The sequence below is a fragment of the Chelonia mydas genome, chromosome 7 (assembly GCF_015237465.2).
Source record: "Chelonia mydas isolate rCheMyd1 chromosome 7, rCheMyd1.pri.v2, whole genome shotgun sequence".
Taxonomy (NCBI): Eukaryota; Metazoa; Chordata; order Testudines; family Cheloniidae; genus Chelonia; species Chelonia mydas.
In genome coordinates this window covers 111,431,678-111,446,648 of record NC_057853.1, presented here as the reverse complement: position 1 = coordinate 111,446,648, position 14,971 = coordinate 111,431,678, and the positions used below count along the sequence as shown (strand labels likewise).

The 14,971-nt window shown below is 45.8% G+C and overlaps 1 protein-coding gene across 4 annotated transcripts in view; it reads left to right on the top strand.

Annotated features, from left to right (window-relative positions):
- The window catches only part of VWA2 (von Willebrand factor A domain containing 2), a 69,210-nt gene that overhangs the window by 19,370 nt on the left and 34,869 nt on the right, over nt 1–14,971 (top strand). For 3 of the 4 annotated variants that reach the window (XM_043550934.1, XM_037904183.2, XM_043550935.1), the window contains exons 3-4: nt 7,317–7,391; nt 14,173–14,306. In XM_043550934.1, the coding sequence (XP_043406869.1) occupies nt 7,317–7,391; nt 14,173–14,306 (209 nt within the window). Of the gene's footprint in view, nt 1–7,316; nt 7,392–14,172; nt 14,307–14,971 lie in introns of those variants that run through there. The other variant, XM_043550936.1, reaches the window with a different exon arrangement.

The window sequence follows — 14,971 nt, the reverse complement described above, 5'->3', positions numbered from 1 at the left end:
AACCGTGAGAAGGGAGAAGGTTGCCGGGAAGTTGAGAGGAGGGAATTGACCATGTGCGGCAGACTGAGAGGAGGTGCCTTGCTGCAATGCTCTCCAGCAGCAGGCTGAACCTGCAACAGTCTCTAGGCTTTTGCTGCATCCATTATCCAGTTCTTCAAGCATGTTCTACAGCTTCACTGCCGCCCTGAAGCGTCACACTTATGCCCGAGTACCATCGCAGTGCAAGCACGGTGCAATGGTCCAGACCCAAAGCCCAGGGAAGTCAGTGGGAGCCTTTCCGTTTATTCAGTGGCCACTGGATCAGGCCCAGTGTCCGTAAGAAACTAGCACTCTTAACGGCTCATACACGATAAAAAACATGAGTGGGTTTTTTTAAATCTACATTGGTTACTTCTGAGTCTGGTGGCAGATCCGTGCCCGTGGAAGAGCCCCATCAGGTTGGTTGTTAGTCATGAATTTGGCACAAAATGAAGGGTTCAATCCTGCTAACAGCTCTCACTACTGGATGTCGTGCTGTGCACTGTGAGAGAGCCACTGACTTCAATGGAATTTGAACTCTTGCTTGACTGCAAAACAGCTACTCGCAGGAATATTATTGTGTGTTACTGTAGAGCTTAGGAACCCTCGTCATGGACCCCGTTGTGCTGGGCGCTGTACAAACACAGAACAAAAAGCTGGTATTAAGCACTGCACCCGGTATTAAGTGTTTTCAAGATCAGTCTCTAGGTAGAGACATTCCCCTGAATTATTCATCCCTGTTATGCGAGCCCCAGTGGAGGCTGGGACAAGACTTTGGGAGTCAGTACTCTGTATATGTCAGGAATTATGGACATCTTCAGTGGAGATCAGAGTTACTTTAATATAGAATTTTAGGGCTGGATCCAGCACCCGTTGGAGGGAAAGATTCCCTTGGGCTGGGCCTTCCAAAAAGCCCCCAAAGCTGGGGTAGCACAGCAGACAGCGTGTGAAACAGGGACATTGTGATGCAGGCAGTGTGACTTGCCTTCAGAAGAAGTCAAGTCTTCTTGACGTGACTTCAGAAAAAGTCCCCATCCTGATTATAATACTGGATTAGCAAAACTAAAAAGCTATGGTAGGGCCAGGGTCTGGTTCAGACTCAGGGACCAAATCCCCCAAGTGGTGTAATTTGGCCCACTGTTTTACACCAGCTGAGGATCTGGCCCCAGATAGCAGCAGGTGCAGTGCTATTGAAGTCAATGGAGCTGCACCTGCAGATGCGAGATAAGGCCTTTAATAATTTCAAGTAGTATTTAATCATGGAAGCATTTCTTCTGGTTGATAAGTCAGACCAATGGCAAGTTGGTAGTGGATTTACAGTCCCTAACATACACTAGGGCTGCCATGCTGTTAAGTGTCAAAAATGTCACTTCTGCAACATAGCTGTCACCAGCAGGAGCCTCAGAAATGCCAATTTTAATTAAAAACCCTGATATTGAAATGCATATTCCAGTTTGTTCCTGGGGAGACGTGCTTCTGATCTGGACCCTTTCATGGCTGGGCTGGGAAGAGTCTTCTCTTAGCATCACTTCCAGCGCTATAGCTTATTAACTAGTGCAGGGGTTCTCAACCTTTCTCTTTCTGAGCCTCCCTCCCCCTCAACCAAGCTATAAAAACTCCATGGCCCAGCTGTGTCACAACTGTTTCTCTGCATATAAAAGCCAGGGCCAGTGTTAGGGAGTAGCAAGCAGGGCAATTGCCTGGGGCCCCACGCCACAGGGCGCCCTGCAAAGCGAAGTTGCTTAGGCTTCAGCTTCAGCCCCAGCTGGCAGGGCTCAGAGCCTCTGGCTTCAGCACCAATCAGTGGGGCTTCGTCTTTCTGCCCTAAGCCCCAGCAAGTCTAATGCCGGCCCTGCTTGGCAGACCCCCTGAAACCTGCTCGCAGCCCCCCAGGGACCCCAGACCCCTGGTTGGGAACCACTGAAGTAGTGCACCTAGTAAAGCCAGGCATTAGCTAATGACACTTTGCAGCTGTAGGATCTTCCAGACACAAAGGGGAAAGGGCGATGTGTTACGAACCATCCTGTTCGTGAGGATCCACCCTGCAATAAGCCTGTCCCATCTCTGGGGTGCAGGCGCAGCGTTTTCACCCTGGCTGGGAAGCCACAGGGATTTAGACATCTTGGTCTTGCCTACAATGGCATGTCGTGCCTGATGTTTGAGCACAGTGACGACTATTCCTACGCCTGGACTCAGTCTCTAGCAGCACTAACGAGGCAGGTCAGCAGGAACAAGTTCTACTCTCAGTGTTTGTATGTTATGAGTAGGGCCCTACCAAATTCACAGTCCGTTTTGGTCAATTTCATGATCGTAGGATTTTCAAAATCGTAAATTTCATGATTTCAGCGATTTAAATCTGAAATTTCACGGTACTGTAATTGTAGGGGTCCTGACCCAAAAAGGAGTTGGCGGGTGGGGGGGGTCACAAGGTTATTGTGGGCGGGGGGGTTGCGGGACTGCTACCCTTACTTCTGCCGTCCGAGCTGGGCAGCTGGAGAGCGGTGGCTGCTGATCGGGAGCCCAGCTCCGAAGGCAGCCCCCTGCCAGCCGCAGCACAGAAGTAAGGATGCCACCTTTCCTTCTGCGCTGCTATTTGCAGAGCTAGGCTGTCAGTCAGCAGCTGCCACACTCTGGCCACCCAGCTCTGAAGGAAGCGCAGAACTAAGGATCGCAGTACCGCAACCCCCCTAAAATAATCTTCTGACCCCCCCCCCACAACTTCCTTTTGGGTTGGACCCCCAATTTGAGAAATGCTGGTCTCCCCCATGAAATCTGTATAGTATAGGGCAGTGGTTCTCAAATTTTTTTTTCTGCGGACCACTTGAAAATTGCTGAGGGTCTCGGCGGAGCACTTAATGATCTTTCCAAATGTTGTTTGTACCGTTAGCTAACTATTGTAAAGTGCTATGGATAAAAGTGCTATATAAAAAAACCTTAATTAACTTTTTTTTGTTCTACAGATAAAAGCGCACAACTCATATTTTAATATCAGTAGTCTTACCTTTCTAATGCGATGGATGTGCCCTCTCTCCACCGCCGCAGCAGCCCCCGAGTTGGGGCTAGGAAGAAGGGGGGTCTCCCCTGCTGTGGCAGCCACCGAGCTGGGCTGGGAAGGAGGGGGGGGTCTCACCCACCTCCTTCCCAGCCCCAGCAGGGAGGCTGCTGCTGCGGTGGAGAGAGGGAGAGACCCCCCCCCCCCTTCCCAGCCCCAGCGGGGGGCTGCCGCTGCTGTGGAGAGAAGGAGAGACCCCCACCCCCTTCCCAGCCCCAAAAGGGGGGCCACCGCGGCGGTGGAGAGAGGGACTCTCCCTCTCTTCCCCACCGCGGCAGCCCCCAAGCTGGGGCTGGCAAGGAGGGAGGTCTCTCTCTCCTCACCCCGCCACCCCACCCTGGCAGCCCCCAAGCTGGAGTGGGGTCTCTTTCCCGCCACAGAGCTGAGGCTGGGAAGGAGGGCCATCTCTCCCTGGTAGCTGCAGCCCTGGAGCTGGTCACCGCAGCCCTGCATGTCTCAAATTCCCCCCACCCCACCTTCTTATCCCACTGCCCCCTGCCACCTACCCTCTGTTCCCCCAAAGGCCACCACCTCACCTTACATGTGCATCTTCTCCAGGATCCAGGCACCTAATTAGTGGAGCCACACGCCCTTCGTTCTCTTGTGAGTGGCCGCCCAGGCATGCACCTTAGAGAGAACTATCTGCAGACCACCTGAATGGAGTTTACAGACCACTGTTTGAGAACCTCTGCTGTAGAGCGTTGACTCTCTGCACTGCTTGAGCCCCAATTTTGAAGGTTCAAGTGGGCTCCAAGTTGTATATGGTCTTTGCAGTGGCTGTCAACACGGGAGAATTTTACTGTCCCTAAATATTCACCGTTGGGGCTAGGAGAGAGGCAGCAGAAAAGGGATGGATGCTTTCTGTCAAGCAATGAGTGCAAATGTAGATGGCAATAGCTGTCCAATGTATGACTGGGCTGCAGAGTTCATACAAATGTTATGTCACAGCCTGGGCTAGTCCCCCACTGTCCAGCATCAGGCTGTTGTGAGTGGACACAAAAGAGAGGTCTCAAGTGCTTTTGAGCCCATTGGCTCTGGATAGAGCGTAATCGCTATTTCTAGCTCCGGGACTATAGGGCAGGTTCAGACATCCTGTCTAACACCCTTCTTTGGGACATGAGGCACTACTGCCCAGCCACCCTAGATGCTGAAATCAGTGTCTGGAACCTCTTGAGCCCCCGCAGTTGCTAATACGTACTCACCCCCAGAGGTCCACTTAGGCTATGGCTTCTGGACTTCTAGTTTAATCTCTTTGGAGACATTGGCAGGAAAGCTGGGAATACAGGCTTAGCAAAGGAATTTCTTACCCACAGAAACTTTGCTCTGAAAGCACTTGAGAGTTACAGGTCTCTGAAAACAAAACTAAGGTCCTGAGATGCACCCAGTTGGATATCACCCCTTCTTGTGAGGTTTGTCAGCATTTCAGGTTGGACCAAGTGCCTCCGGCAAGTCCTTCTCAGATGTGTCAGTGGTTAGCCCCCCATCCTGCACGGAGAAGCACCTCACTCTTAAGTCTCTGTCTCTTTGCCATATGGCGGAATTCTCTTTTAGACCTTGTCCTAACAGATAAAGAGGAACTGATCACAGAACTACAAATTAATGGTAGCTTAGGTACAAGCGATTGTGACTTGATTACACTTATAACGTGTGAGCAGAATGAAGGCCAGACCAGTAATCTATACACTTGCTGCTGTTATAGGGCCAATTTCCAAAAGCTGAAAACAACTATGAGCCCAGTCAGCTGGGAGGAAGAACTAGAAAAATATGAATGATAATTGGGAATCGTTTCAGAACCCCTTACTAGATGCCCCAAAAGCCACAATGCCATAATTGAGGAAGAAGACTGTGCTGGTTTAAAAAAAGACTTGGTTTAGAGGGGAAATGAAGCCAGCTATAAAAAAAATTAAAAAATAATATATTACAAATTGAAGAAAGGAGAAGTTGATAGTAATGAATATAAATTAGAAGGTAGGAATTGTAGAAAATTGATAAGGGAAGTCAAGGGACACAAGGAGAAATCTATGGCCTCCAGAGTTGAGGACAATAAGGAGTTTTTTTGATACATTAGAAACAGAATTCTGATAATGGTCCATTATTAGATGGAAATGGTAGTTATCGATAATAAGGCGGAAAAGTGTTCAATAGATATTTCTATTCTGTATTTGAGGAAGACACAGATTATGCAGTCTCATCATATGGTGGTGAGAGAGCACTTTCCGTTCCAACAGTAGCTCTGTAGGATGTTAAACAGAAGCTACTGAAGTTAGACATTTTAAAATCAGCAGGTCCAGATATGTTGCATCCCAGAATTTTAAAAGAGCTGGTCGAGTAACTCACTGGACCATTAATGTTGGTTTTCAATAACTCTTGGAGCACTGGGGAAGTTCCAGAAGACTGGAAGAAAGCTAATGTTGGGCCAGTTTTTAAAGAGGGTAAGCGGGGCGACCCAGGTAATTATAGGCCTATCAGCGTGACATCAATCCCGGCAAAGATAATGGAGCAGCTGATATGGGACTCAATTAATAAAGAACAAAGAAGGGTATATGTAATTAATGCAAATCAACATGGGTTTATGGGAAACAGATCCTATTAAACTAACTTTCTCTTTTTTGATGAGATTACCTTTAATCAGCCAAACTGCTCATAGTGTTGACGTAACATCTGCAGACTTCTTTAAGACATTTGATTTGGTACCACATGACATTTTGATGAAAAAAACTAGAACAAATAAAATTAACATGGCACATGTTAAGCAGATTAAAAACTGGCTAACTGAGAGGTCTCAATGTAATCGTAAATGGGAAATCATCAGTGACGGGGTAGGTTTCCAGTGGGGTCCCCCAGGGATCAGTTATTGGCCCTATTCTATTTAACATTTTTATCAATGACCTGGAAGAAAACATACAATCATGACTGATAAAGTTTGCAGATGACCCAAAAATTGGGGGAATAGTAAATAATGAAGAGGACAGGTCACTGATTCAGAGCAATATGGATCTCTGGGCTCAAGCAAACAATATGCGTTTTAATACGGCTAAATGCAAATATATACATCTAGGAACAAAGAATGTAGGCCATACTTACAGAATGGGGATTCTATTTTGGGAAGTAGTGACTCTGAAAAAGATTTGGCGGTCGTGGTGGATAATCAGCTGAACATGAGCTCCCTGTGTAATGCTGTGGCCAGAAGAGCTAATGCAATCCTGGAATGCATAAAGGGAATTTCAAATAGGAGTAGAGAGGTTATTTTACCTCTGTATTTGGCACTGGTGCAACCACTGCTGAACTACTGTTTCCAGTTCTGGTGTCCATAGTTCAAGAAGGATTTTGGTATATTGCAGTGTTCAGGGAAGAGCCATGAGAATGATTAAAGGATTAGAAAACGTGCCTTATAGTGATAGACTTATAATATATTATAATAGACAATATAATAATAATAATTAATGGGCTCTTCAGTGTAGCAGAGAAAGGCCTTAACATGATGCAGTGGCTAGGAATTGAAGCTAGACAAATTAAGATTGGAAATAATGCGTACATTTTAAAGGATGAGAGCAATTAATCTTTGGAACAATTTACCACGGGCTGTGGTGGATTCTCCATCACTAACCATTTTTTAAATCAAGGTTGGATGTTTTTCTGAAAACTCTGCTCTAGGAATTATTTTGGGGAAGTTCTATGAACTGTGGTATACAAGAAGTCAGACTAGATTATCGTAATGGTCCCTTCTGGTCTGAGAATATATTAATCTATAAATCAAATAAAGCCTAGATATCCACCAAATGTAAGGTGTGTTGTAGCAGTCAGAAAAGTGGCACTGTACACTGGCATGTTGACATAAGACGTCAGCTATGTCTTTTACTTCACAATCCTATCTCCTCGCGCTACTGACTAAAAAACCTCCCTATTTGATTAGTGCATCCTGCTATGCTCCTTCTGGAGAACAGAGATCTGATGATCCTGTTGAGGATACAGGAATCAAAACACTACTTGATTTTTCAGATCCCAATCTGAGTTGGCAACCCTAGTTAGACAATATTTTGAGTTGTCAACTTGGCACGTTTCAGAGAGTAAATTGGAACCCCAAGAAACATTGTTTTTGAAAATTCTTTACCGCTTCTACCCACCCACTTTAATTACATCTTAATCGGTGTCTGTGGCACTAGCATGAATGAATGCCCTGCAGAAGTATTTTTAAATAGTTTAGAAATAATCAGATTAATGGGTTAATATATATTTGATCCCACAGTGCTGCTCACATGGGGTCTACAAGAACTTCATGCCAACCAGGAGACAATTGTCAAGATTTCTGCTGCTGGCCAACGTAAGTTTGTGTTTATAAACTAGAAATTCAAAAACTCCTAATCCTCACCTTCAAGGCTTTGCCCAGCTCTAATGCTGCCTACATCACCTTTCCCCCTACTTTTCCACTCACCTTCCACCCTGCTAACTCCCCTCCCACTAATGGATCCTTACATCAGTGTCCCCATGCTGGAAAACTCTCACAAATGCTGTGTTCCACATGCAACCTCAATCTACTCCTTCAGATTTGAGGCTCATTTATTTCAGTTGGCTTCTGTTCCACTACTTCAGCCTTCTTGCCTAAATTTGTTCCCTCAAACCTAAAGGTAATATTTCAGCATATTAACCCCTTGTTCAAGTTAGTTATGTGTAGGGTGACCAGATGTCCCGTCTTTATAGGGACAGTCCCGTTTTTTTGGACTTTTTCTTATATAGGCACCTATTGTCCCCCACCCCTTGTCCCGTTTTTTCCCATTGCTATCTGGTCACCCTAGTTATGTGTTTAACAGAGAAACCAACAGGATAGTCTGAGCCAGGATGGTCTTATAGTTAAGGTACTGTACAGTAACTCAGAAGACCTGAGTTCTGTTCCAGGTTCTGTCACAGACTTCCTGGGTAATCTATGGTAAATCACGTCATCTCAGTTCCCCGTGTGTGAAATGGTGATGATGCTTCCCCACAGAGAGGTGTTGTGAGAATCAATTTGTTGTTATTTGTGCGGCCGTGGTGATGGGGATCATATTAAGTACCTCGATAGTCAGATAGAGGTGTATGTTACAAAATTATATTGCATGATCTTTTACTGTAACCTTCATTTTCCAGTGTCCGTTGTCCAACTTAAAGGTAAGCTCCTGTCGGCCAGCACCTGACTGGTTTTGAACTTGTCTGTAACACACAGTTCATCCCTATCATATTATAGACTTAAAGAATGATAGAAAAGAGACTTCCTCCTCATTCTGTGTGTTTATTTCTTAATTACATTCATTTTAAGTCTGTAACAGCTGTAGGAACAGCAGTCCAGGAGGACCTAGTTATGCAGCAAGAGAAAAACAATTGGATAAGATGAGGCTGCACTGAGCTATCTCTATATCATACAAGATGTAACAGCCGCAGCCCGGGAGTGTCCCTAGCCAATGCTAGTGCAGCAACTGAAAGTGACTGCAGGGACTGCATCGAGCACGAGGAAAACAAAAAATGAGAGGGCATTTGTCAAGGTTCCTTCCCCACTCTGAACTTCAGGGTACAGATGTGCAGACCTACATGAAAAACCCCCTAAGCTTATTTTTACCAGCTTAGGTTAAAACTTCCCCAAGATACAAACTATTTTGCCTTTTGTCCCTGGACTTTATTGCTGCCACCACCAAGCGTCTAACAAATATAACTGGGAAAGAGCCCACTTGGAAACGTTTTTCCCCCCAAAATCCTCCCCAAACCCTACACCCCCTTTCCTGGGGAAGGCGTGATAAAAATCCTCACCAATTTGCATAGGACCCAAACCCTTGAATCTTAAGAACAATGAAAAAGCAATCAGGTTCTTAGAAGAAGAATTTTAATTAAAGAAAAAGTAAAAGAATCACCTCTGTAAAATCAGGATGGTAAATACCTTACAGGGTAATAAGATTCAAAACATAGAGAATCCCTCTAGGCTAAACCTTAAGTTACAAAAAGACACAAAAACAGGAATATACATTCCATTCGGCACAACTTATTTTATCAGCCATTTAAACAAGACAGAATCTAATGCATATCTAACTAGATTTCTTACTGACTTTTTACAGGAGTTCTGACCTGCATTCGAGCTCTGGTCCTGGCAAAAGCAACACACAGACAGAGAGAACCCTTTGTTTTCCCGTACCCTCCAGCTTTGAAAGTATCTTTTCTCCTCATTAGTCATTTTGGTCAGGTGCCAGCGAGGTTGTCTTAGCTTCTTAACCCTTTACAGGTGAAAGGGTTTTTCCTTTGGCCTGGAGGGATTTAAAGGTATTTACCCTTCCCTTTATATTTATGACAGCATTATTCGGCAGATACCATGTACATTGGTGCTCTTGATCGGTTTGTTACTCATGGTTATAACATGCAGGGGCATAGTGTTCCATAAAGATGTTACCTCATAACTCTAATATCCGTATCTGGTTGTTTAGGATATGGAGCAGCTAATGCTATTAATATGGCTACAGAAGTTCCTAGCAGCGTTCTGGGAGGCTTTGTAACATCATGGGGACATCTCTTCCAGATTCTTTCCCCAGTAAGACAGAAGAGTCTCCAGAGAATCCTTACTGGGTTTGTCACTGACCTCAGTATGGGTTAGGACAGGATTTTTGGAGTTTAATCTGGGCTGTGTGAATACTCATGCAGAGCAGACATGACCAACGAAGAAGCTCATAGTTACGCACCTCACTGGTGGTCTCAGTGCTTTGATTTCAAACACGGAGGCGGAGCTGCTGAGGTGCGAACAGCACTAGCAACGAGGCCCTGTTTGCCTGCTATAGCTTGTCTGTGCTGCGGAACTGTTGTCTTAATTTTGGCGTTCCAGCCAATCGAGGCTTGGAATGGACTTGCAAAGAACAGGACTTCTGAGAGAATGAGGCTACCGTATAACAAAACCCGGCGACCCAGAATGGAATGCTTTAAATCCTTTATAATCTGGCATTAGAAAATCCTAATTATAAACACACTTTCTCACTACAGGGAATGAGAAAATTGTGATGATAAACTGTCTCTGGGAAGAGAAGTGGCTGGTGGGGGGGAGGGGGAGGGGCACTGGCCACAAATGCTTTTTTGTAGCTGGGCCATTAAAAAGAACTCCAGTTATCGTTGGAACACCCTTTACACCTTCTTCTGTAATTACTGCTTCCTGCTTTCTGACACTGCATCTCAGTTTCCCTCAGAGTTGGTCTTACAAAATGCTGCAGGGGGTCTTTAAAAATTTTTCTGAACATATCACTGACATTAAGGACACAGTGAAATTTTTTTCCCCCCTCTTAAAATTTCTCCTGGTGTTACCTGGCAGAGGAGCAATTGTTCACATGTATTTCAGGACAAAGGATGGTCGAGTGGTTACTGCTAGACTAGAGACTAGGAGTCAGGACTTCTGGATTCTGTTCTCCTCTCTGCTGCTGACTTGTTGTGTGATCTTGGACAAAACACTAATTTTAAGGGAATTAGATAATTGGTTCCTAGTAGGAGCCTGTGAAGATCACAGGTAAACTGAAGGCCAGAGAATCTAAAGCAATCTAGGATTATAATACAGGTTGATTTTTGGAATACTAACATATCTCTAGGCTTAACCAATTCACCGTTGGAAAGTACTTTCAGATCCTCAGCTGAAGGATGTCCTGTATGTGCAAGCTGTTCTAGTAATTGCTTATCAGTTCTAGCTCAGTGGGAGGCCGTGGTTTATGCCACGATTCCATTTCATCCCTTGGAAATTACAGGGTGGGAGAAGGTTTGCTGGCGGGGTAGGAGGTGCCTTTTGGTTTTCCATCCATTTCTCTGTAGCCACGATGTAGCCATGCTTCCTTAGGATAATCCCACTCCCCTGCTTTGAGGAGTGAGACGTCTGAGGTTGCTTCCAAACTAGCGTCCCCTACGCAGCAGTGCGATGCCTTGCTTCCTGAGCTGAATGTCATGATTGTGACAGGCTGCTGAAAAACTGTAAGAATTCGTGGCTGCTCTGCCAACGTCAGGGACGTGTCCTCTTTCCTATTATCCCGCTTTTTCCCAAATTCCAGGGAAGTGTTTTGGTTTGAGTGTCTCTGCAGAGACTGAAAAGGGAGCCTCAGCTTAATCTTTAAAAGAAAAGGAGTACTTGTGGCACCTTAGCTCACGAAAGCTCATGCTCAAATAAATTGGTTAGTCTCTAAGGTGCCACAAGTACTCCTTTTCTTTTTGCGAATACAGACTAACACGGCTGCTACTCTGAAACCAGTTTAATCTTTGTCAGTGAAAACCATCAGCTTCCACCTTGGCGCAGACACTCACAGCAGCTAGTAATTACTGAGCAAACATTTTTCACACATGCCTAGGTGACACCAGGACATCATCCCAGTGCAGCCTGAAGCTAGACTGATCTAGTCAAAGCCTCAGAGCTGATCAGATAGTTTGTTTTTTTAAAATAGCGCGTTTGAAAAAAGGCTTTTCTGCTTTCTTCAGAGACAAAATGTGTCTGATTCAACTGGCCACTAGATATGTTGCAAGTTGTGTGTGTGTATGTGGTGGTGTTGAGGAGAGGTTCTGTAACTTGTTTTTTGTTTGACATATCTCACGTAGGGCTGCAAAATGCTGAACACTCCAATCCAGGAAGGCACTTATGAATGTGCTTAATTTTAAGCAGCCCTATTTGAAGTCAGTGGGCCGGGTCACATGACCACATGCCTAAAGTTGACCACATGCTTATTAAGAGCTGCTCTAAGATATATCTGGGGCTGTTTTGGCTCCTTCGAGCCTCAGGATCAGGGGGCTGGAAAGATGGTTTGTTTGTTTTTTTTTGGCCACCTATTCTCCCACCACCCAAAACCTACTTTCTCTCAGCATAGATGAGGGTTGCCCCCCCCCCACACCAATTTTTTAAAGAGGTCATTACAATTTTTCAGTCAAATAGATTTCCTTTTGTGTTGAAAAGTTGTTGACTTCTTTGAAATGTCTTTATTTTTGCTAAATATATTGCAACATTTGTGTAAGCGGGGGAATAGTCCCACTATTGTAGGGAACTTTCCTGGCTTCTGCACTAGGCCGGCGAAAGGATCTGAGTCTTTGCTCCCACTTCCTTTACCCACTGGCCTCCCTGCCCTTGAGCACTCCCCTTCCACTCTCCTGTCTGGCAGAGTCCTCGTAACCTCAACAAGGCTGGGCCCAGGATTCCTGGGGGGCTCGACCCCCAACCCTGCTGTGGTCACCTAGGACAGGGGCTAGGGTGTCCCCACTCCGGGGTACTCTCTCTGCACTGGGCACTACTCTGACCCACTGACCATTACATACAAGTTAAAGCAAATGCAAGTTATTTAATCAATAATTAATTTTAAAAAGAATAAGGGAAAATGGGAAAGGTTAAAGGAAACACATCAGCCCGCTCTGTGGCAGGGAACATCACAAACAGTGTCTCTGGAATGTCAGGGCAGTTCACAGTCTGTTCCTTGTAAGTCCCAGGCCTTCTTCTCAGGCCCTGGCTGTGCTGTAGGGATGCTGTGGGTTGGACACTTGCTCTGGTGGTGGCCACACGCTCTCAGGCTCTAAGTGGTAGGACCCTTCTTCCCAGTGTTGCCCCCGCCCTGTCGGGGTTACGATCCAAGCCTGGCCTGCAGAGCCTCTTGGCTGAGGTGTCTCCCTGTGCTGGGCCTGCTGCCCAGGGTCCCCCTCGGTCTCCCCAGCTGCTCACCGCACCCAGCTCCAGACTGCTCCAGCCCCAGCTCCACCACTCTGTCTCATGACTGCTGCTGTTGCTGTTCTGCCTCCAGCTCCATGGGCTGTTTCTTTGGCCCCTCTGCCTCTGGTTGCTACAGTTCTGCTCCCAGGACAGGTCTGCTCTGCAGGCTGCTTGTGTGATTCTGCTCCGAGCACTGACCTGCTTCGTGGGCTGCTTTTCCAGACTCTCTGGCTCTGGTTGCGGCAGCTTTCTTCCCAGGGCAAGTCTGCTCTCTCTGGGCTGGGGCTGCAGCTCTGCTCCCAGGACAGGGTCTGCTCTCTCTGGATCTGGCACAGCTCTGCTCCCCAGCTCAGCTTGGGGCCCTGCTTTCTCCTTAGCAAGGCCCCACTCTGTCTGACCCAGGCAATTCCAGCTCACAGGGAGGACGGGACCTCCCTGGCCTCCTGACTCCTTGATTAGCCTGTCCACCTGTCATTCAGGCTGACCTGGAGCATTGGCCTCTCCCCATTGTTCCTGGGGGCTATCCGTCTCAGGGTCCTGATTCCCCATCGACCCTTCTCCCTTTTTAGTACTGGGAGCTAGCAACTAAAACACCCCCACTGAATGTTAGTAAGGGGGCAACAGTCCCCTTACATTTGCATTAAAATGCAAATTTTGATAACTGTTCTGATAAAAGCTTCAAAGATGAGAGTTTAAAAAAAAAAAAAAGAGGGGGGGGGGGGAGATAATGGCTTGTTTCCAACCCTGGTGAAACAACTTTGAAATTTTTCATGTAATTTATTTTTTACTTTTTCAACCAGCTCTAATTTTTTGTCCCTGTATAATGCGCTTAATCCTAGATATTCAGCTTTGGCACTTCTTTGTCTTATGGCCCCAGTTACCAACTAACCAGTGTCACCCAGGAAGTCTGTAGCTCAACAAGGTCTTTGAATCCTTATTTCCCAAATCCTATGCAAACACTAAACACTGGACCATCCTTCCTCTCTACAACTGCTACAACTCAAGTCTTCTATATCCACATATAAACTATAATCAGTCACTTGCTGCTCACCCTTTTCTGCATCGTCCTGTGGATCATCTTAGTGGATGCTTTAGTGCACTGTCTCTGTGTTAAACAGAATCACTAAATGCGTTAAGAGCTTTTATAGGTGAGCACATGGGAAACCCCAAGTTGCAAGGATGTATTGTTTCTGGTACTACAGTGCTGGGGGCCAGACCACAAAGTTACACTAGATTTTGGGAACTCCAAGGCTGGCCCCAGGACAATACAGTGGAAATCCCATATGCCTGGATTTCTTGCTGTTTCCTCTCTGGAGGAGATAAATTGATGATCAGCTGAACTTTCCTCCCCCCCCGGAAACCTGGCTCACTGAATTCTGTTATCATCTGTGACCTAAGTATAAATGTGCATCCTGACAGCATATATCTTGTTCTCTTCCAGTGATGCAGTGCTCTGCTTCAGTAGATCTCCTCCTTCTGTTAGATGGGTCATACAGCATTGGCAAAGGAAGCTTTGAGAGGTCTAAGCACTTCGCAGGCAAACTCTGTGATGCCTTGGACATCAATCCGGATAGGGTGAGTGTGACAGTAAATGTCTTGTTTTAGTTACAAACAGCATGATTCTACCTGATACATCAGAAGACCATATGTGTAGAGTGAAATGACAAACATTAGAGTTGCTGGAAGGGAGGGATCCAAAGGTTACCCAGAATAGGATACGGCGAGGTTCTATGAAGAGATGGATCATAGGTATATGTTGTAAATGTTTCAAAGTTTCATTTGGCATTTAAAAATATGGGACAAGCTCTTGCAGACTAAAGGTTACAAGCTAGACTTTTAAAAACCGATTAGTGATTTTTGGATGCCTACGTTGAGACTAATTAAAAGAGCCTGATTCTTCAGAGGATGGGTGCTCAATGCTTTCCGAAAATTGGGTCCCTTGAATTTGTCTCAAGTCAGGCACCCAAAAATCACAAATCACTTTTGGAAATCCTGGCTGCAGAATTTATCCCAGGGAGGTTAACCAGCTATCTCTATGGATATAAGTGGTTATGAAGCCTGCGGAGGTCCTGTTTGTCCTCTCTCTTTTTAAAAGTATTCTCTATTCCAAAATGAAGGGGTAGAATGGAAGGATTTCCCTGCAGGCCATCCACAGTGTAGTAAGGTGACTGGTGGCCTATAGATGCCTGCCTGCAATAAGTGTCTCAGATTTCCCAGTGGTGCGTGGGGCTTGTCAATTG